Raw genomic sequence first — 24465 nt, forward strand, 5'->3', positions numbered from 1 at the left:
ATTTTGAGGCCAGGTTATTAGGTGCATACAAACTGTTAATCTTCCTGGTGAATTTAGTCTCTCATCAAAATGAAATATCCTCTTTACCTCCAGGCTTTTAAGGCTTTTTGCCTTAAAGTATATTTTGTCTGATTTTCCTTTAACAGAAATCATGTTACTGTTTCCCTCAAATAAAAAAGTATTTCTTTTGAACTTATCCAAAATACCTTCTTGTTCTGAACCTTTACCGAGACAGTGGAAGATTGTTTTAAGGTCTAGAAGTAATATAATATGTGTAAAGCACCTAGAACACTGTCTAGTACGTATAAGTAAATAACAGCTATGACCGAAATAATTATCTTTATACATTAGAAATATACTTTATACATTAGAAACAATACTAATGACAGAATAGAACACTTTCAAAACCAGTAATGATTCAATTTTTTTCTGAAACAAAATAAGATTCCTCAAGCAAATACAGAATTAAGCAACTAGATAAGAAAAAAAGAACACAATAGTTATAGGTATCATTTTACTGTGTTCCTGCCATATGTCAGCTATAGAACTAGGCATTTACATACAGTGTTCTCAATATATGTGTAAGATCATCAGAATTAGGGATATTTCTGATAAGGATCAATAAGAAGACCTTAGTAATAACACTTATGAAGCCTGTACTATGTTCCAGGGACTTTTCTAAGTGCTTTACATGTATTAATTAATTTAATCCTTACAACAAATCTATGCAGTAGGTGCTACTATTATTCTCATTTTACAGATGAGGAAATTGAAGCAGAAAATAGTTAAGTATCTCACTCATTACTGGCAAGTGTCAGAGCCAGGATTAGACCCAGGCAGCTTCTAGTCCCCAAATCCATGTTCTCCATCATTATGCTATGCTCCCTCTCCAGCTACCAACAACCACCATAAAATTCAAACTTAAAATTTAAAAAAATATTTTTTTCTGTTTCTATTCATGTGCTCAGACACATACCTGCTCAATAAATACCAGCAGCCTGGAAGGCTTATGAATGGTTTCTAGTACTTTATACCTGGAATTCCAAGTAATATTGCTTAATTACTAACACTCTCTATTCTAAATCTTGAGTAGTAATGGCTATGCATACTTATTTTTAATCACACTGTGGTTCTCTTGATGCTAAAAATTAGTGCCAGAGTCCTAGTATTACATTTCTTTTTTATCCCCAATCTATAATTTAATCAGTTCCTTATTTTTTTCCAGTTTTATTGAGATGTAACTGACATATAATATTGTATGAGTTTAAGGTGTGCAACATGTTAATTTGATACACTTGTATACTGCAAAATGATTAACACCATAGCATTAGCTAACACCTCTGCCATGTCACATAATTACCATTTCTTTTTTGTGGTAAGGGATTAAAATTTCTTTTTTAAATTTTGACTCAGTTTACTCAAGGCACACAAAACAAAAGAAACCACCCAAGTCATATAGGCTAAAAGACAAAATGAGACATTCCACAAAAATAATAAAGAATGAAGGAAGGTGTTATTATGCATATTACCTTTCTATTTACACAATTCTGTTCTTCAAGAAGATTCAAACTTGCTAAATGGCATTTTGTGTTTCTCCTTCTCCTGAAAAGTAACTTTATACATTTCATAGAGTCTAATTTTATACATTGTTTTGAAATCTAGATAAACCAAAAGGTGAAGAGACACTAATCCTTAGCTATACAGTGAGTGAATAACACAACAAAAGAAATAACTCAGAAATCTCAGATATATCCAATAAGCTACTAAGAAGACTAAAAGATAAAGAAGTTCACCCCAAGTTGAAGGATACTGAAGGCTACTGAAGATTTGAGTAAGTGGAGAGGTACGACAGTAAGACTGAAAGAGTAAAAATGTCGATTTCTTTTTTTAAATTTTTATTTATTTAATATTTAAAAATTTACTTATTTAATACATATTTAAATTATTTATTTATTTATTTAATATTTAATTATTTAATATTTATTTTATTTTTTTATTTTTGGCTGCCTTGGGTCTTTGTTGCTGCGCGTGGGCTTTTCTCTAGTTGCGGTGAGCAGGGGCTACTCTTTGTTGTGGTTCCTGGGCTTCTCATTGGGTGGCCTCTCTTGTTGCAGAGCACGGGCTCTAGGCGGGTGGGCTTCAGTAGTTGTGGCACTCAGGCTCAGTAGTTGTGGCTCGCGGGCTCTAGAGCGCAGGCTCAGTAGTTGTGGCGCACGGGCTTAGTTGCTCCGCAACATGTGGGATCTTCCTGGACCAGGGCTTGAACCCGTGTCCCCTACACTGGCAGGCAGATTCTTAACCACTGCGCCACCAGGGAAGTCCCCAAAATGTCAATTTCAATCAAAATCATGACAGGTTTTATATGGAATTTGACAAGTTTATCTCAAAATTTATACTGAAGGGGACGTGACCATGAATAGCTATAATTCTTTAAAAGAAAAAGGAAGATCCACATTACCAGATATCAAGGCTTATCTTGGGCTAGAACAATTAAGACAGTAAGATGTTTATTGATGTAGAGATAGACAGGTATAGCAATGGGACAAATAGAAGAGCTCAAAAACTAATCCAAAGCATATAAAGAAATTTGATATTACAGGAGTAATCTTAGAAATCAACAGGTAAAGAATGGGCTGCTGGGCTTTCCTGGTGGCGCAGTGGTTAAGAATCTGCCTGCCAATGCAGGGAACACGGGTTCGAGCCCTTGTCCGGGAAGATTCCACATGCCGCAGAGCAACTAAGCCCCTGCGCCACAACTACTGAGCCTGTGCTCTAAAGCCCGCAAGCCACAACTACTGAAGCCCGTGCCTAGAGCCCGCAAGCCACAACTACTGAAGCCCGTGCCTAGAGCCTGTGCTCCACACAAGAGAAGCCACCACAGTGAATAAATAAATTTAAAAAAAAAAAAAGGGCTGCTGAGAGGAATTCCCTGACAGTCCAGTGGTTAGGACTCCATGCTTCCACTGCAGGGGGCATGGGTTCGATCCCTTGTCGGGGAACTAAGATCCCACATGCCGCACAAAAAAGAATGGGCTATTGATAAGTGGTTTGGGGGACAACTGTGTACTCAAATGGAAAATAATAAAATTAGACCCTTCAGCCTCACACTGATACCAAAGAACAATTCCAGGTAGGTTAAGGACCTATATATGAAAAGAAACCTTAAATTTTTTAATAAGAAAATACAGGAGAATATCATTATTACCTCAGGGTAGGATTATGTCTTAGATGAGACACGAAAAGCTCAAACCATAAAAGAAATGATTTACCCATCTGACTTAACTTCTACAAAACATGACACCATAAACAAAATTAAAAGGCAAGCCAAAGTCTAGAAGGAGATATTGACAGCACAAATAACCACGAAGGTTAGAATCCAGAATATATAATGAACACTTAGAAATCAATAAAACCAAAACAAAGAGCAAAAAATTGGAAGCAACTTAAATGTCCATCAATAGAAGAATATATATTCATGCAATGGAATACTACTAGCAGCTATATGAACAAACTTGGCATCATTCCACAACTGGGATAAATCGTGGAGAAAAACAATGTTAAATGAAAAAATCAAATGCAAAAGGAAACACACTTATGTAAAATTTTAAAACCTAGAAAATATTATATAACATTCATGAATATACAAACATATATTTTAAAAAGTGCAAAATACATATGGAAACAATAAAAAGTGAATTCATGATAGTGAGAACTATCTCCGGGGAAGTAGAGGAAGAAAATCATACCTATATTGTTAAAGTCTTTTAAAAAATGTGAAGCAAATATGGCAGGTTAAAACTTGATAAAAGGATGACATGACTGTTTAAATAGAAAATCGAAAGGAATCTACACAAAAATTCCTAGAACTAATAAGTGAGTTCAGCAAGGTTTCAGGTTACAAGACAAATATACAGAAACCAATTTGTATTTCTATATACTAGCAATGAACACATTAACACAGAAATTAACAATATAATGTCATTTACAATTACTCAAAAGAATGAAATACTTAGATGTAAATCTAACAAAACATTCACAAGACTTGTATGCTGAAAACTATACAATGCTGATGAAGAAACCAAAGACCTAAAAAAATGGAGAGACACATCATGTTCATATATTGAAAGAATCTTCATATTAAAGATGTCAATTTCCACTAAGTTGATATAAAGGTTTAATATAATTCTTACCAAAACTCCAGCAAGAGCTTTTGTAGATCTAGACAACATTACTCTAAAATTTTATGGAAAGGCAAAGGAACTTAGAATAGTTAAAACAATTTTGAAAATAGTAACAACGTGAGAGGAATCAGGCTTCTATAGCTAATGAGATTGAACCAGTAATGAAAATCTCCCAACAAAGAAAAGCCCTGCCCTGATGGTTTTGCTGGTGAATTATACCAAACATTTAAAGAAGAAATAATAGCAATTCTTCTCAAACTTTTCCAAAACATTGAAGAGGAGAGAGGTTATGCTAAGGCCAGCATAACCCTGGTACCAAAGCCAGACAAAGACACTACAAGAAAAGAAACTACAGATCAATATCCCTTATGAACATGAATGCAAAAATCCTCAACAAAACACCAGCAATCAGAATTCAGCAGCATAGTAAAAGGACTATAAACCATGACCAATTGGGATTTATTCCTGTAGTGCAAGGCTGGTTCAATATATGAAAAATGATCCATGTAAATACCACATATTCATTTCAATGGATGCAGAAAAAGCATTTGACAAAATACAACCGCATTTCATGACAAAAAACACTCAACAAACTAGGAACAGAAAAAAATTACCTCAACACAATAGAGGTTACATATGAAAAACCCACTGTGAACATCATACTCAAAGGTGAAAGCCAGAAAGCTTTTTCTCTAAGATCAGAAATAGGGCAGGGGGTACTTCCCTGGCGGTCCAGTGGTTAAGACTACATGCTTCCACTGAAGGGGTTACGGGTTCAATCACTGGTTGGGGAACTAAGATCCTGCATGCTGCACGGCGTGGCCAAAAAGAAAAAAACAAAATAGGGCAGGGATGCCCACTTTTACCACTTCTATTCAAAATAGTAGTGGAAGTTCTAACCAGAGCAATTAGGGAAAAAAAGGAATAAAAGGCATCCAAGTTATAAAGGAAGAAGTAAAATGATCTCTGTTTGCAGATCATATGATCTTATTTGCAGAAAATCATAAAGACTCCACAAAAAAGCTGTTAGAACTAATAAAGTAATTCAGCAAGGGGCAGGATACAAAGTCAACACACAAAAATCATGAGCCAACCTCGCTATAGGGGTGTGGGAGCCAAAAGAGGTGAAGGAATGTCAGCAGAAACAATTACTCTTCCCACCAAAAAAAAAAAAAAAAAGGCATAAAACGCTCAAAATTAAATGAAAAATGGACTATTCTAGAACTTAGAGAAATATATTGTTCAAATATTAAATGGAAACAAAGCTTTCAGATTGTACTTCTCCCTAAGCACTAAGAAAGTGAGGTATGTACCACTATAAAAAACTTGACATTAAAATAATGTTTTTAAATCATGTACATTTCTATACACAAAAAATGAACATCCAAAAAGGAAATTACAAAAACAATTCCATTTACAATAGCATCAAAAAAAAAAACAACTTAGGAACTAACTTAACCAAGGAGGTGAAAGATTTATCCAATGAAATGAAATGAAATGAAATGAAAACTACCAAAAACTGCTGAAAGAAATGAAAGAAGTCATAAATAAATAGAAACACAATGCATGCTTCATGGACTGGAAGACTTAATATTGTTAAAATGTCAATATTACCCAAAGCAAACTACAAAAGCAATCCCTATAAAAATACTGGTGACATTTTTGCAGAAATAGAAAAACCCATCCTAAAATCCATACTCAATGGGACTTCCCAGGTGGCACAGTGGTTAAGAATCCACCTGCCAATGGAGGGGACATGGGTTCAAGCCCTGGTTTGGGAAGATCCCACAACATGCCGCGGAGCAACAAAGCCCATGCACCACAACTACTGAGCCTGCGCGCCACAACTACTGAGCCCGTGTGCCTAGAGCCCGTGCTCCACAACAAGAGAAGCTACCGCAATAAAAAGCCCGTGTACCACAACAAAGAGTAGCCCCTGCTCTCCGCAACTAGAGAAAGCCCACGTGCAGCAATGAAGACCCAACACAGCCAAAAACAAATAAACAAAATATCTAAAAAATAAATTAAAAACAGAAAGAAAACAGTATACTAAGTCCTCAAAAAAATTTTTTTAATAAAATAAAATAAAATTCATACTCAAGGGACCCTGAAGAGCCAAAACAATCTGGAAAAAGAAGAAAACTGGAGGACTCAGGCTTCCTGATTTCCTGCTACAAAACTACAGTAATCAAAACAGTAATGGTAGTTGCATAAAGGCATATAGACCAATGGAAAAGAATAGAAAGCCCTGAAATAAACCCTTGCATATATGGGTCAAAATGATTTCTGACAAAGGTACCAAGACCATTCTATGAGTAAACGACAGTCTTTTCAACAAATGGCGGTCTTCAACAAAATTGGACCCTTACCCAACACCATATACAAAAATTAACTCCAAATGGATCAAGAACCTAAATGTAAAACCTAAAACAATAAAACTCTCAGTAGAAAACACAGAACAGAAACTTCATAATACTGGATTTGGCAATGCTTTCTTGAACATGACACCAAAGGCACAGGCAACAATAGAAAAAATAGACAAGTTGGACTTCATGAAAACTTTAAAAATCTGTATATTAATAGGCACAATCCACAGAGTAAAAAGGCAGCCAACAGAATGGGAGATAATATTTACACATTACATATATGATAAGGGATTAATATCCAAAATATATAGGAAACTCCTAAAACTCAACAACAAAAAACTCAGTTCAAAAATGGGCAAAGGAGGGCTTCCCTGGTGGTGCAGTGGTTGAGAGTCTGCCTGCTGATGCAGGGGACACGGGTTCGTGCCCCGGTCCGGGAAGATCCCACATGCTGCTCAGCGGCTGGGCCCGTGAGCCATGGCTGCTGAGCCTGCGCGTCCGGAGCCTGTGCTCCGCAATGGGAGAGGCTACAACAGTGAGAGGCCCGCGTACCGCAAAAAAAAAAAAAAAGGGCAAAGGGGCTTCCCTGGTGGTGCAGTGGTTAAGAATCCACCTGCCAATGCAGGGACACGGTTTCGAGCCCTAATCCAGGAAGATCCCACATGCCGCAGAGCAACTAAGCCCATGTGCCACAACTACTAAGCCTGCACTCTAGAGCCCATGAGCCACAACTACTGAGCCCATGTGTCACAACTACTGAGCCTGCACTCTAGAGCCCACGAGCCACAACTACTGAAGCTCACGCACCTAGAGCCTGTGCTCCACAAGAGAAGCCGCCGTGATGAGAAGCCTGTGCACCTCAACGAAGAGTAGCCCCCACGTGCCACAACTAGAGAAAGCTCGCGTGCAGCAATGAAGACCCAACACAGCCAAAAATAAATAAATCAAATAAATTTAAAAAAAGGACAAAGGAACTGATCAGACATTTCTCCAAAGATATACAAATGGCCAATAAGCACATGAAAAGATACTCAACATCATTAATCATTAGGGAAATGCAAATCAAAACTATAATGAGATACCACCTCACAACCATTAGGATGGCTCCTATCAAGAAACAGAAAATAAGTGTTGGCGAGGATGTGGAAAAATTGGAACTCTTTAAAATTGTTAGTGGGAATAAAATGGTACAGTTGCTGTGGGAAACAGTGTGGAGGTTCCTCAAAAAATTAAAATAGAATTACCATATGACCTAGCAATTCCATTTCTGAGTATATACCCAAAAGAATTGAGAGCAGAGCCTAAAAGAGGTATTTGTACACCTGTGTTCATAGCAGTATTACTCACAACGGCTGAAACATGGACTCAACCCAAGTGTCCAAAGACCAATGAATGGAGAAGCAAAGTGTCATATATACATACAGTGGAATGTTAGTCTTAAAAAGGAAGGAAATTCTGCAATATGCTACAACATGGATAAACCCTGAGCACATTATGCTAAGTGAAAATAAACCAGTCACAAAAAGACAAATACTGTATGATTCTTACTTACATGACGTACTTAGAGTAATCAAAATTCTAAAGACCTAGGGACTTCCCTGGCAGTTCAGTGGTTAAGACAAAGCGCTTCCAGTGCAGGGGGCGCAGGTTTGATCCCTGGTCAGGGAACTAGGATCCCACATGCTGTGCAATGCGGCCAAAAAAACCCCCCAAAACCCAAAAAACATAAAGACCTAAAGTATATAATGGTGGATGCATGGGGCTGAAAGGAGGGGAAAATGGGGAGTTACTGTACAACAGGTACAGAGTTTCAGATTTACAAGATGAAAAGAGTTATGAGGATGGATGGTGGTAACGGCTGCACAACAATGTGACTGAATTTAATACCACTGAACTGTATACTTAAAAATGGTTAAGGAGGTAAACTTTATGTTATGTGTATTTTACTGCAGTGAAGTTGGAGAAAACATGGGAGGAATCAATCTTACATAGCTACTGTAATCAAGACTAGTAGACACATAAGTCAATGGAACAGAACAGAGAACCTAGAAAAACACATAAACATGCCCAACTGATTTCGACAAAAATACAAAAGCACTCTGATGGAGGAAGGACAGCCTTTTCAACAAATGGTACTGGAGCCATTGGACATCCATTGGCAAAAAAATAAACCCCAACCAAAGTTTCATACCTTGTACAAAAACTAACTCAGAGTGGATCGTGGACTTAAATGTAAAACTTTTAGAAAAAATAAAAAATATGATAAAAATCTTCAGGATCTAGGGCAAGGTTAAGAATTCTCAGACTTATAGCAATGCATGTTTTATAAAGTGAAAAACTGATAAACTGGATTTCATCAAAATTAAAAATTTTTTCTCTGAGAAGGACCTTGTTAAGAGGATGAAAAGACAAGTGCTATGGTCTGAATGTTTGTGTCTCCCCCCAACTCATATGCTGAAATTCTAACCCCCAAAGGTGATGATATTAGTACGTAGGGCCTTTGGGAAGTGATTAGGTCGTGAGAGACAAAGCCTCATGAATGGGATTAGTGCTCTTAAAAACAGATCCCACAGAGCTCCCTAGTCCCTTCCCCCTGGGAGGATACAACTAAAAGTCTGTGACCTGGAAGAGGGTCCTCACCCGACTATGCTGGCATTCTGATCTTGGACTTCCAGCCTCTAGAACTGTGAAAAATAAACTTACGTTGTTTATAAACTACCCAATCTCTGGTATTTTGTTTTAGCAGCCTGAACAGACTAAGACAACAAGCTACAGACTGGGAGAAAATATGTACAACTCAACAGTAAAATAACAAAAAAATCCAACAAGAAAATGGACAGAAGACAGGAAGGGACATTTCGCTGAAGAGAATGTAACCATGGCAAATAAGCACATGAAAAGATGTCCAGCATCATTAGTGTTAAAGAGAAACTAATATGGAGGCTGCACTTTGAATATACCCCAGACCAAAGGCTCACAGTAACCGGAATGTAACACTGTCCTGAGTTCCCCGAAAAGCTGACTCTGACTTTAAACAAAATCTAAGCTTTCTTCATGTCAATGTGACCTTACAGTTTCCTAGCTAATCAGCTACAAACAAGTAAGCTTAGCAATGAAAAGGAAAGTAAGTTTCTAGAAAATAATCACAGTAGAACACAATGTACTCCTTCATGTTTCTAATGAACTGTAACTGCTGAAAGCACTTGCGGTTTGAGGTCTCCCTGTTGGGGAATTCTTTGTTTCTTGCCCAATAAAATACCCATATCAAGTAAAGCTCCTTGAATTTTCTTTTGACATTAGTCATTGGGGAAATGCACATTAAAATCATGAAATATCACAACACACCTATCAGAGTGGCTAAAATAAAAAATAACAACACCAAATGCTAGCAAGGATGCAGAGAAATTGGATCACTCATATATTGCTGGTGAGAATGTAAAAGGGTACAACCACTCTAGAAAACAGTTTCTGTAAAAACTAAACATCCAGATACCATGCCACCCCGCACTCCTGGGCGTTAATCCCAGAGAAATGAAGCCTTATGTTCACACAAAAACCTCTATTTGTCATAGCTAAAAAGTAAAAAACAGCCCAGACATCCTTCAATGGGTAAATAGTTAAACAGACAGTAGTATACACAATAATGGAATATTACTCAGCAATAAAAATGAAGTACATGCAACAACTTGGATGAATTTCAAGGGAATTATGCAGAGCAAAAAAAAAAAAAGCCAATCTCAAAAGGCTAGTGATTCCATTTAGGTAACATTGTTGAAATCACATAATTATAGAAATGGGAAACATGTTAGTGATTGACAAGGGTTGAGGGGAGGGTATGAAGCGGGAGGGAGATGAATTTTGCTGTAAAATGTCAACATGAGGAGATCCCTGGGGTGACGGGAATGTTCTGTATCTTGACTGTATCAATGCCAACATCCCAGCTGTGATATTATACTGTAGTTCTGCAACTTGTTACCACTGGGGGAAACAGGGAAAGGATCTCTTTGTATTATTTCTTATGTACATGTGTACAGACATTTCCCTCAAAATTAAAAGTTTAACGAAAAATGTTTTGATAAAGCTGTGCAATTGGCTCACACATGTTCATCATATAGTCTATTCTTCCCTATATACTTGAACTATTTTGAATAATAACTTTAAAATTTATTCTAAATCTTGTGAAGTGCGTTCTGAGTTTTGGCGAGTGGAGGGCTATGTGGCAACCAAGACTAATTTTCATCTTTGACTTTTATCTGAAAGTGCACCCTTCAAACATTTAAGGGCTGACTAAAGAAGAATGGGTATTCCTCATACATGTCTGTGGTTGGTTACGGTTATTAAGTTTGAGGGAGAAAAATAAGATCTGAATGAGTTTCTCCTTTAAGAACAGTGAGCAGCTTCCAAGCAGTATAATGCCTGTCAGCAAGAATAAAGGTTAAAGAAAAAGATTTTGGCTTCTTTACTTTAGAACCATTAATCCTAAACTCCTGATACTCAGGGAAATTATCTGGGTGACATCAAATCTGGTAGTTCGCTTTCTTATTGTTTTTCTGCATGTTAGAGATCCTTATTGTTTTTGGTTGTTTCAAACTCTTTAAAAAATTTTTTTAGATAATTACGCAAGTTATAAAACAATGTTTAATGTGAAAATTAATGATTTTAAAATTGTGGGCATTCCCTGGCGGTCCAGTGGTTAGGACTCTGCGCTTTCATTGCTGAGGGCGCGGGTTCAATCTCTGGTCAGGGAACTAAGATCCCACAAGCCCCCCCACCCCAACCCTGGAGTAGCCAAAAAAAAAATTGTATCAGTTGTTAAGATTCAGTGGTAAGTTTACTAAATCTTAATTAGAAACACATGGTGTTCTTTGGTAGATTGTTCCCAATTACTTGCTGCCCTTACTATAAGATGACACATCCCTGTGTGGTGTGCATTCCTCCTGGTCTACTCTCCTAATGATGTTTTTGAGTCATACTACTTTGTGAGAAGTGATTGATAAATCCTGCCTTTGAGAGAAAGCTTTAAAAGACATCACGGGGTTTGGCCATCTCTGGGATGTCCTTGGTAAGGGTCTCACAATAAAGAGAACATGGAGCTGAATCAGCTAACTCATAAAGGACACGTATCATAAAGGAGAAATAAATCTGTTTCTGTAAGTCACTGAGACTTGGGGATTTTTGTTTCTGTAGCATAGCCTAGTGAAAGCTGAGTAACTTGGACTTAAAACCTACCAAAGCTCAATTTATTCCTATTTTCTTCTTACTGGAGGTGAATAAAGAATGATTTGGAAGTTTTCCTAAATCTTTACATACAACATAGAAGCTTTATTTGCTTAAATGACTCTGACGTGACAATGGTTTAAACTTAAATTCTGACTGCTAACTCCCATTATTTGTAAGTTATGTACATGTGCTATTATACTAATATATACATAAAACATGCAGGAATAGAAAATTTTAAATAATTAGGTAAAAATGAAATATATGGCATTTAAAATATTAATAGTACAAAAATCCTTTTGTTCTGGTTTATTTGTGAATGATTTTTTTCTTTTTCTTTCTTTCTTTTTTTTTCAATAATATAACACTTTGGATTCAGCCAAAGATTTGACTCCTGGATTCAGTTTACTTGGTTTAAATGGGTATCATGGCTGAAGAAGATAATTTACCAATGTGGATAAAGCCCATTCCTTAGGCTGTACTTATTAATTAAATCATGATACTATCAATTTCACTCACCAATTCTAAAACCAAAACAAAAGCAAAACAAAACAACCTTATTTGCTTTAATTTACACTATCTATGATCACGACCAGTTACGCAGGGACACAAGCTCAGCATGCTAGCAGGAAAATTCTCTTCAGTTCCCCTGCAACTCTCATTCAGATTCCCATTTATGTCTCGTTTTAAGTGTTATTAATTTTTACCTAAATTCTCTCTTTTTTTAAATATAAAATTTACAGAAAATTTGGAAGAACAGTATAATATATATATTTTTGTTTTATTTTTAAATTTTTTGGCTGTGCCTAGGGGCTTGCAGCAGGATCTTAGTTCCCTGACCAGGGATTGAACCCGCACCCTCGGCAGTGAAAATACGGACTCTTAACCACTGGACCATCAGGGAATCCCTGGAAGAACAGTATAATATTAACATTTTGCCCTATTTGTTCTGGGTTTTTTTTTTTTAATATTTGTTTGTTTTAATATTTATTTATTTGGCTGCGTCAGGTCTTAGTCGCAGCATGCAGGATCTTCAGTTGCGGGATGTGGGATCTAGTTCCCCGACCAGCGATTGAACTCAGGCCCCCTACATAGGGAGCATGGAGTTTTATCCGCTGGACCACCAGGGAAGTCCCTGCTCTCTGTTTCTACACATACATACACTCTTTTTTTCTTTTGCTGAACCATTTGTGGGTAAACTGTAGACATAAGTTACTTTTTTTTTTTCTTAAACAAAGAGAAAGTAAACATGAGGTTTATAAACTCCAATAAGTAACAGTACCTAGCTAGAATTTGGTAATATTGTTTTGATTCATCATATTTATTTTTTGGTTACCCTCTGTTTATAACAAATGAGGTTTTCTATTTACTTAACAAGAAAAGATTCCTTTAAGAATTTGCTGCAAACCTAACCAATTAAAAATATTAATTAAATAATACATGGCAAAAATCATGAAGGTGATACTCAAATGACTAAAGGCTGGGAAACACTGGTAATTAAGAACTCAGGCTCCAAAATGTAAGATAGCTTTGGTTTCAGTCTCTGTCCTGAAACAAGCTATATGACACTGAACAGGGCACTGAAGCTCTCTGACTGCAGTTTCCTTATCTATAAAATGGGAATAAAAATATTACTTATAGAGTTGTTATGAGGACTGAATGATATAATGCACACAATGACCACAGCACAGGTGAACAACAAATGGTGGTCATTATTATTATTACTGTTTATTACCATTATTCAAGAAAGAATGTTTTAGACAGAAATGGGGGTTGTGAGCCAATGAAAGCATGGAAACATAGTCAGACAAATTTTAAAAACAGAACATGAAATAGTGCCATGCCACTGGAAAGATCATTCCTGATATTAACAATATAAGAAATAAAAATTTCTTGCCACTTCCTGCTCACTGTGTGCCAGGTACAATTCCAAGTGCTTTATATAATTCCTTTTTCAATTCTTTCTATAACCGTACAGGCAAGTTATTATTAAATCCCGTTTTACAGGTAAGTGGCAAAGCTGGGCTTTGAACTTAGGTCTGTCTGACACCCATGTTTTTTTTCTTTAATCCCCCAATCCCCCAACCCCACCACCTTCTGTGGCCGTTCCTCTTCAATCTCCTCTGTTTGCAACTCACTCCCTTAGATTTAAACACTGAAATTCTGAAGGCTCTATCCTGGACTATTTTCTCCATCTATAGGGTTCTTGGATGTTCTAGTTCACCCCTATGGCATCAATTACCTTCTATGTGTGGATGATTCCCAAATCTATAATTTTCAACCCAGAGTGAAAAATCTTGAGTGTCAGGTCAACTGATTGTCTCTGGACAGCCCCACCTGAATATTTCATGGGTCCTTGAAAGTCAACAATTATATTCCAGCAAACAATCTCTTCTGGTGTTTCTTCTATTAATAAATGACCAGTCAGTGGCTCACGCAGAAAACGGGGAATCAATGCGATACCACCTTCTCCTTTATTTTCAACATCCAATCCTTCATCAAGTTCTCTTCATTTTAATTCCTAAGAAGTTCTCAAAAACATCCATCTCTGCACCCACCTGCTACCACCCTAAGTTAAGCCAACATCTCGCCTGCTCTCACTACATCAGCCTCTTAATGATTCTCCTTGCATCCACTTGTGCTCTCCCCTCTCCTTCTAATCATTCTCCAATCAGCAGTCAGAATGATCTTTTTGAAACACAATTCTGATTGCGTCATTCCACGCTTTATACCAGTCAATGGCTCTCTGATGCTCTCGAGAGAGAATTCAATGTATAAATAGTCAAATACAGACCTACTGAAGACACAGGTTCAAATCGTGGCTATGCTCTGTGAGCATCCTCACAACACTTCAGTTTCCTCATCAGAAATATGGAGATACCACCTCTTTAAAAAATTGTTATGGGGATTAGATGAGACAATTCAATATAAAGCAGTATCTAAGCCCTGCAAACGACAATACTGCTCCTTTCATGAGAACAGTAGAGTTCTTCTAACAATGTGATTTCATGGCATCAGGTCCCTAAACTTTCCAAGATGCCATTCTATAATTCTTCTAAGTCAGTAGTCAAATATAGAGGCCACCAGATTTTTCTTAAATGATTTATCTTTTTTTTTCACTCTTACAAACATATATTCATTTTATTTTGAAGGAAGCCACCTAAGATGCAGACTACACTTTTTCTAAATATAACATTAAGCTCCTAGTATGTAGCTCTTAGAACATAAACAATTAACAACAAACGATAACTTTGCAAACACTGGCTATAGAGGCAAGTACCTGCATAGCAATAGGTCCCTGGGACATCTGAGAGCTGTAATTCATTCCTATCATGCCTTGCATATTAGGCTGCATGACAGAGACCATAGGAAATCCTTGTTGCTGCATCGGCATCAGACCTGCTGAAAAATATAAAGATATCACTGAGGTCAATGTGTTTTACAGTTTATTTTCTTAAAACCATAAGCACCTAAAGGACTTGTTACTTGGGAGGTGGCACAGTATAGAGGAAAAGGCACAGGCTCTGGAGTGAGACAGACGTGAGTATGAATTCCAATTCCATCATTTACTTAGCTATGTGATCTTGGGCAAGTTACAATACTTCATCTGCAAAATGAAGATAATAATACCTATTCCACAGAATTTTTGTGCATACTTAAAAAATACACAATATGGCCTAACTGGCCTTCAAGATGGCCCCCAGCAACCTCTGCCTCTTGGTATTCATATCCTTGTCCTTCCCTCCCATACTGAATAGGGCGGATCAGAATAACCAATAGGATACTGTGGAAATGACGGTGTGTAACTTCCAAGGCTGGTTCTTCTTCCTTTCCCTTTCTTTTTTCTTTTCTTTCTCACTCCCTTCCTCTCTCTCTATTATATTTATTTATTTATTTGGCTGCGCCGTGCCAGGTCTCAGTTGCGGCATGCAGGTGAGGGATCTTCGTTGCGGCGTGCGGGCTCTTAAGTTACGGCATGTGGGATCTAGTTCCCCGGCCAGAGGTTGAAGCCAGGCCCCCTGCACTGGGAGCGCAGTCTTAACCACTGGACCACCAGGGAAGTCCCCCACGGTTCCTAATAACCACTGCAGCTTCCTTCTTGCTCTCCTGGGTCACCCGCTGGGGAAAGCCACTGCCACATCATGAGAATACTCAAGCAGTCCTGGGGGATGGAGAATCCATGTGGCAAGGAACTGAAATCTCTTGCCAAAAAGCAGCACGAATTTGCCATCTATGTGAGGGAGCCATCTGGGAAACAGATCTACCAAACCCATCAAACCTTCCCATGACTACAGTCCTAGTTGGCATCTTTAATGCAATCTCCTTGGCCCTAAGCCAAAATCACCTAGTAAGGCCACTCCCAGATACCTAACCCACACAAGGTGTAAAACAGTAAAATGTTTATTTTCTTTAAGGTTTGGGGTAATTTTTTAAACAGCAGCAGATTACTGGTAGTTAAGCGTTAATAGTAATTAATACTAATACTAATTAAGTTACTTTTAATACAAAAGTAGTTAAGAGCATGAACTCTGGAAGCCGACTAAAAATGTCACTTGCTAGGTTTGGGACCTTAAGCAACTTGCTTAACTTCTTTCTGTGCCTCGGTTTCACATCTGTGAAACTGTTTAATACCTAATATGCTCAAAGAAATGATATTCCTCTTCTCTTTCCTTATACGAATTAATATAACACCACAAAACAGCTATCAGCATGCAAAGTATATAATGCAATGGCAGGAAAACCATCATGAAAGCATGTTTTATAGTATAGTACCTCCCAAACTTTTCCAATGAAGTATTCCCAAGAGTACAGGAGAATAAAGATTACACCCCTTCAGGGATTTAATAAATATGAAATGCCTACCACATTTGCACAGTTCTAGATACCTGGTATGCAACAGTGAATAAAACAAAATCTCTACATAGGCTGAACACAAATTTCATCCTAATTTTGCACTGTACAACACATTATATCCATGCTGGTTCTAGTATAAGGAACTTTTTAAAAACAAATTTTGAATAAAAAAAATTAAAGGTCTGGCAAAGTATACCATATTTATCTTGTGGATTCTGTGTACCGTCAAGGTTATTCATACAGAGTTTAATTTCAGAAGCATGGACACCACATTTGTAGGTAACATTTATTAGTGGCAAACTATTCATTTATATTAATCATTTTTTCAAATATTTGAGGGCCTACTCCACATCAGGCACCATTCTAGGGACACAACATTGAACAAAGCCAGGTCTTTGCTCTCATGCAACTTACACTGTAATTGGGGGAGACAGATAATAAAAAAAGAAAAAAAGAAGTAGATATCAGGTGGGGATGGGGGAAAGGGAGAGCCAGGGAAAGGAGTGGTTGCTGCTTCATAGTCAGAAAAGGTTCTCCAAAAGGGTGGTATTTAAGCAAGGACTTGAAGGGAGTGAGCCATGAGGATATTTGGTTAGAGTATTCTAGACAAAGGAACACCAAATGCGAAGGCCTTGAGGTGTCATGGAGAATTAGAATGCACAGACTGGGGACTTCCTTGGTGGCGCAGTGGTTAAGAATCCGCCTGCCAATGCAGGGGACACAGGTTCAAGCCCTGGTCCGGGAAGATCCCACATGCCGCAGAGCAACTAAGCCCATGCATCACAACTAAGCCTGCGCTCTAGAGCCTGTGAGCCACAACTACTGAGCCCACGTGCTACAACTACTGAAGCCCACGTGCCTAGAGCCTGTGCTCCGTAACAAGAGAAGCCACAGAAATGAGAAGCCCACACGCCGCAAGGAAGAGTAGTCCCTGCTCGCCGCAACCAGAGAAAGCCCATGCGCAATAACAAAGACCCAACACAGCCAGAATAAATAAATAACTAAATTTACCAAAAAAAAAAAAAAAGAACGCACAGACTGAATATAGCATAGTAAGATGTTTTCCCTCTTATGCCTTTGGACCTACAGTTTTATTTATTTTCTTAAGTGTATTTAAGTCAAACAGGTAACTCAAGGATTTGGTACAACATTCAACAGCATAGAAGTATACACAGTGAAAAACAAGTCTTGTTTCTCTCCTGTCTCCTATTCACCTACTCAATGATCTTGTAGCTACTCTTGTCTGTTCCTGTATATGCTTTCAGAAATAACCCCTGCACAATTTAATGCCTTCAAAAGATCAAAAAGTCCACTCTAACATACTTTGTAAAAAAATCTTGAAAACAATTCCAAATTCCAGAAGAAAAAATATCAGGCAACCTTCTGGGCTCTCTTCTTGTCCTGTTCCTTTGCTCCATATGTAGATTTTTACTTGAAAGTTTATAGAAATGCAAAATGACAAGCCACAATAATGAACACACAACTCTCTAATGCCCTCCTAAAGAACAAAAGATCTCAAACCATTTGATCTAAATCTGGGACACATCTAATTACAGATAGCTTAAATAATGCATAAATGTGAGCACAATGAAAAGAATACAACTGACCCTTGGAAAAATTTACCTGAAACTCAACCTCCACCACTGATTATAGACGGAGACACTGACCACCTGCTACTGAGCCGCTCTTTATCATTCATCTCTACTGGTGACCTAGGAGTCTCTGTTTCTCTAGCAAGTCTACCATAACCAGTTAACACTGGCTTTGTGAGAAGGGCCAGTTTTCAGAGCAGCCGGGCCTGTGGACAGGAGGGGGGCACACTGGAGTGGGACAAGTGAGCAAGAAGAAGGGCAGACATACTCTCTCATCGGTTTTGTGTTCCAGCGACACAGAAGCACGAGTCAAGATTATATCCCTTCACTACTGTTTCCTTGAAGACAAAGCTAGAGTAAGTATTGGTGGGCCCTTGTCTGAAACCAAGAGAGAAGGGATATACCTAGTGGAGAAACTGCTAGGAATAAAACTGAGACTTAAAATAGTTTAAACGGAATCAGAATATGTGATCTCTTATGTACATGATTAAAATAAGACCAAATTCATATAGAGAAAACATAAGTATAAAATAACTAAAGGGGTTCATTTATTCATTCAACAAGCATCTATAAAGACCCTATTATTTTCTGTCAACATGCTGGGTGCTGGAGATACTGACGAGCATAAGGCAGACATAGCCCCTGCCCCATGGAGCTAACAATCTAGAAGACAGACAGGAGAAAGATGGCATTCAGAGAACTACAATTCATTTCATCTTTGTCACCTGTTTCTTTAATACTTTTGTCTTGAAAGTCTCCTTCATCTCTGAGGTTAAATAATAACCTGTCAACATAATGCTTAAATAAGTTTGGGAGAAATGAGGAATGATCCTTCTTATTTGCCAAATTACACAATTTTTGAGAAATTTTAAGAGTCAGCTGTGATAGAGGTTCGAGACTATAAGAAAATTTTACTCTATTTGGTAGCGATAGAACTTTCTTACCCACTTAATCCCCAAGTTCAGAAACATAATAGTGAAAAATGAAAGTTGAAAACTTAAGCTTTCACATACCTTGAGGGGGTCTTATTCCACCTGCAACTGGAAACATGAAGCTGAAAACAGAACAAAAATATATTAGGATCTTCCTATGTGCAAAGAGTTCAGATAAAACATGTAACATTTCACATAAAGTAAAAAATTATAGCCTGGGCCGTGGCATCTATTCCACAGTACAATATTGAATTATCCACCATCAATACAGATTGACCGTCCACAGGATGCATGACAGTCAGCATGTTAGTGTAGGGAGAAATTTTTTGAGCCAGAAGACAGAAGACCTTGAAACTGGTCCTGGTTCTGTCACTGTGTGACTCCCCTGGATTCCAATCTCCCCATCCATAAAATGAGAGGGCCGGATTAGATTCAATTCAGTGAACATTTATTGGGTGCCTACTACATGAAAGGCCTGAATGAGCTCAGTTTCGCTGAAGACACAGATGCAGGCAAATAACTTTAACATAGGACAGAATGTGCTAAGGGCTGTGAGAGGGCCAGAATACTAACAGAAATGAGAAGAAAAAGATTAATTTTATGGTTTATATCTTGGGAAGTTTTTTGGAGGTATCTCTTGAGCTGAATCTTAAAGAGAGGCACACTATATAGCTTGAGCAAAATCTCAGAGGCCAGAGCTGTAGTGTGTTCAGAGAAATGATTTAAGGTTAAATATAAGATATAGGACTGAAAAAGTAAGCAAAATGTAGAGGGCCTTTAAAATGTTTGATTTTATTTTGAGTATTGCATAAAGTCAGAGATTTTTTTTAAACTGTGGTAAAATATACACGATATAAAATTTTACCATTTTAATCATTTTTAAGTGAACAGTTCAGTGGCATTACAATGTTGTACAACCATCACCATGATCCATTTCCAGAACTTTTTCATCATCACAAACAGAAACTCTGTACCCATTAAAAAATAACTTCCCATTACTTTTCCCCCACAACCCCTGGTAACCACTGTTCTACCTTCTGGCTTGATGAACTTGTCTATTCTAGATACCTTACATTAAATGGAATCATACAATACTTGTCCTTTTGTATCTGGCTTATTTCACTTAGCATAATGTTTTCAAGGTTCATCATGTTGTAGCACACATGAGAATTTCATTCTTTTTTACGGCTGAATAATATTCCATTGTATGTATGTACCACATTTTGCTTACCCATTCATCTGTTGATGGACAGCTGGGTTGGGTGTTGTGAATAATAGTGCTATGAACACTGGTGTACAAGTATTTGTTTGCGACCCTCTTTCAATTCTTCTGGGTCGCTAACTAGGAGTGGAATTGCTGGGTCATAGAGTAATTCTATGCTTACTTTTTGAAAAACTGCCAAACTGTTTTCAACAGCAACTACACAATTTTACATTCCCACTAGCAATGCACCAGGGTTCCAATTTCTCCACATCCTCACCAACACTTATTTTCTGAATTTTTGTTTGTTTGTTTATAATGATAGTTATCCTAATGGGTATGAGGGGGTAACTCATTGTGATTTAGATCTACATTTCCCTGATGTCATACATTTTTCTCTAGTGAAATGATCAGAAATGTGCTGTAGGGCTTCCCTGGTGGCGCAGTAGTTAAGAATCCGCCTGCCAATGTAGGGCACATGGGTTCGAGCCCTGGTCCGGGAAGATCCCACATGCCACAGAGTAACTAAGCCCGCGCCACAACTACTGTTCCTGCACTCTAGAGCCCGTGCGCCACAACTACTGAGCCCACACGCCACAACTACTGAAGCCCGCGTGCTACAACTACTGAAGCCCGTGCACCTAGAGTCCGAGCTCTGCAACTAGAGAAGCCACCGCAGTGAAAAGCCCACACACCGCAATGAAGAGTAGCCCCCGCTTGCTGCAACTAGAGAAAGCCTGAGCAGCAACGAAGACACAGCACAGCCAAATAAATAAATAAATAAAAGAAATACACTTACTAAAAACAATCTAGATTTATAAAAATAAAAAAAGAGGGCTTCCCTGGTGGCGCAGTGGTTGAGAGTCCGCCTGCCGATGCAGGAGACACGGGTTCATACCCTGGTCCGGGAAGATCCCACATGCCACGGAGCGGCTGGGTCCGTGAGCCATGGCCGCTGAGCCTGCGCGTCCGGAGCCTGTGCTCCGCGATGGGAGGGGCCACAACAGTGAGAGGCCCACGTACAGCAAAAAAAAAAAAAAAAAAAAAGAAATGTGCTGTGTCTCTGGTAATGGGGTATGACAGAGAAGACTTGAAGTAACAAGAATTAGCTAAGAAACTATTACAATAATCTTAATAAGAAATGAAAAGGGTCATCACCAGAGTAGTGGGAATGGAGAAGAAGAGGTGAGTGAAATCTATTTAAAAGGAAGAATCAACAGGACTTAGCAACTACCAGGATGGAGAACAGCACTGAAAAAGCAGAAAGGGCTGAAGATGCTGCCGAGATTCTGGGCCTGAGCAACTGTAAGGATGGTGACACTGTTTACCTGCTGACAGGAACCCAGTGTGAGCAGGTCTGGGGAGAAAGCTGTTAGGAGGGTGTCCACGAGGAGCAATCTAATAGGCAGCCAGAAAAGTAACGCCAGCTCAAGGGAAGGGTCTGCATCAATCTACCTAGGCTCTTTTAAATAAAGGTAAAAAAAGAAAAAAATTAAAGTCTGGTTGTGGATGAAAGAGCCAAAGGGATGTATACGTAGTGAGAAGACCACAAAGGAAAACCTTGGAGAATTCCTAGTGAAAACTGAGTATGGAATGGTCACTGAGAACCAAAGAAGTTGCTTATAACTGAGAGTTATAAGTGAGGAAGGACTGCATTTAAGGAAAAAGTGTCTAACGCTGTAGAGAAGCTGGTAAGAATGAGGATTACTAAAGATCGCTGTTTTCGAAAATGGTGATCTTTGAGTGAATCATTTCAACAGAGGAAGAGGAGGGGACCTGCATAGACAGAGATTTAGGATACAAAAGATATACTTGGTGATAGCTAAAACAAGTTTTTTGAGAGGATGGGATTAACGTAGCAAAAGAAAGAGGGACTTCTGTCTCTGAGACCGGAGGGAAAGCAAATGGGACAGATCAAGGAAGAAAACATCTGAGTGGGAAAAGCCCTTAACCTGGGAGTCAAGGATCTGAAGAGGGTTTCTGGATAGTCTTTAAAGATACAGTGAGATCAGGCACAGTATGGCAAATTTATGTGTCCTTGCACTTTTCTACTACACAACACTCCCCCTTCCCAGGAAAAGGGCTAAAAATCAAACTTCAGAGTCTTTTAGCTCTAAAATATTTTAATCAACAAGATTTTTTTGTAAGGTGGTTCACAAATTTCTAGTTGGACATCTACCTGATTACAGCCTTGTAGAGGATCTGAACCATTCGCGAAGTCTGATGACAAGCGAGCCCACACCAAGGAGAGGTCTGAACAGTGAACAGCTTTTCCGAACTGCACACAAAACGAATTAGCTAAGTAATGTGTTAACTGGATAAAGTGTTTAAATTGCAAGTTGAAATTTGGTAGGACTCAATTTTTTAAAAAGTTACTCATACACTAAGATTTAAGTAGTCAACCTAATTGAGACTTTCCAAATCAGTCTTAAAGATTACAATCACCAATAGGGCTTAGTGGCTAAGTAAAAACTGGACACTCGAGTGACATTTTCTTTTCTCTAGCTCTGCCACAAAGTAACCGTGAAGCTCTATGCAATCCCTTTCACCACCCTGCCCTGTTTGCCCTTTGTCAAACAAGGACACAGAACCACAAGTTTGCCAAGCTCCTAACTAAGGCAACCAAATAATGTACAGACGTATAAAGGCTACTTTAAAGACATAAACAAAAACTAAATTAAGAACATTACTGGGGGCTTCCCTGGTGGCGCAGTGGTTGAGAGTCCGCCTGCCGATGCAGGGGACACGGGTTCGTGCCCCGGTCCGGGAGGATCCCACATGCCGCGGAGCGGCTGGGCCTGTGGGCCATGGCTGCTGAGCCTGCGCATGCGGAGCCTGTGCTCCGCAACGGGAGAGGCCACAATAGTGAGAGGTCCTAGTACCGCAAAAAAAAAAAAAAAAAAAAAAAAAAAGAACATTACTGGGGGCTTCCCTGGTGGCGCAGTGGTTGAGAGTCCGCCTGCCGATGCAGGGGACACGGGTTTGTGCCCCGGTCCGGGAGGATCCCACGTGCCGCGGAGCGGCTGGGCCCGTGAGCCATGGCCGCTGAGCCTGCGCGTCCGGAGCCTGTGCTCCGCGACGGGAGAGGCCACAACAGTGAGAGACCCGCGTACCGCAAAAAAAAAAAAAGAACATTACTGACAAACATGACTTACTCCAGTAATTATACAACCCAAACTACCAACTGACCTAGGTACCATTCATAGGACTCTCTGAAATGTTTAGACTACTAACAGCAACATGCTTGAAGACTGGTTAGACAAACAGCTAAGTAAGATATTGATAAGACAGCAAAAGTTTGGCAAAAAAAAGGGCAAGAAGATGACAAACAATTTGAAGCAGAACCGTGAGCCCTCCTTGTCACATGCCTATCTCACTCATCCTCCCCTTTCAGTTACCTTTGCTACTAACCCAGATAAGCCTTCACTTCTCTCTGAGGCCTGGACTCAGCAAGACTTCCTAATGGATCTCCTCACCTGCAGACCCTGTAGCTTCTAATGCAGCTCAGGTAGCACAGGTGAGGTGCATCTAGCTAACGGACCATTTGATAAAGCTACTCCTGGGATTAAAACAGTGTAATGATTCCCCCTTAAACTGAATTTTTTTAGTTTATATTCAAGGCCCTCTCCAGTTTTAACACAACTTTTTCAGTTTTATCTCACAAAACTCTTTTCTCCCACTCGGTGCCACAGTCCATCTGGCCTACCTGCTGTCCCCTCATGTTCACTGGGCCTTCCCATCTCCATGACAATCTCTGGACCCCTTCCTCTTCCTTGAAATGAGGCCCAGTTGAAATACCTCTTCTTTGCCTACAATGTTGCTTGAATCTACAAATATTTACAGAATGTTTTCTATGTGTAGAATGTGCTAGAAGCAGTGGAAGATAAAAAGATGATGAGGCCCTTAAGGAGCTTATAAAAGCAGGAAATAGACAAGCTCACAAATGATACTATCCCAGAAGGACACAGTCTAATCAAGATCTTTCAACTGTTTTTTTTCCTGCCATACTTTAAAAAAGAAAAAAGGTTATACTTCTCATCTCTTGTGTAAATTTTGCCCTTTATACAACTCTACGATTTATTCTAAAGTAGTCCATTCAGGATACCAATCAAAAGTAGGCTA

General features: G+C 38.8%; 1 protein-coding gene across 18 annotated transcripts in view; it reads right to left on the reverse strand.

Annotated features, from left to right (window-relative positions):
• Positions 1-24465, reverse strand: part of SYNRG (synergin gamma) — a 90847-nt gene that overhangs the window by 64355 nt on the left and 2027 nt on the right. For 14 of the 18 annotated variants that reach the window (XR_014014019.1, XM_081219609.1, XM_081219606.1 and 11 more), the window contains exons 2-3: positions 19224-19264; positions 15045-15166 (exon numbers count right to left, since the gene is read on the reverse strand). Coding sequence is in view for 17 of the 18 variants with exons in the window: in XM_081219609.1 (XP_081075735.1) it covers positions 15045-15166; positions 19224-19264 (163 nt within the window). In the remaining variant the exon portion in view is untranslated. The remainder of the gene's footprint in view (positions 1-15044; positions 15167-19223; positions 19265-24465) is intronic. The other 4 variants (XM_081219608.1, XM_081219605.1, XM_081219613.1 and 1 more) reach the window with 1 other exon arrangement.

The sequence above is a fragment of the Mesoplodon bidens genome, assembly GCF_964165515.1.
Source record: "Mesoplodon bidens genome assembly, chromosome: 19".
NCBI lineage: Eukaryota > Metazoa > Chordata > Mammalia > Artiodactyla > Ziphiidae > Mesoplodon > Mesoplodon bidens.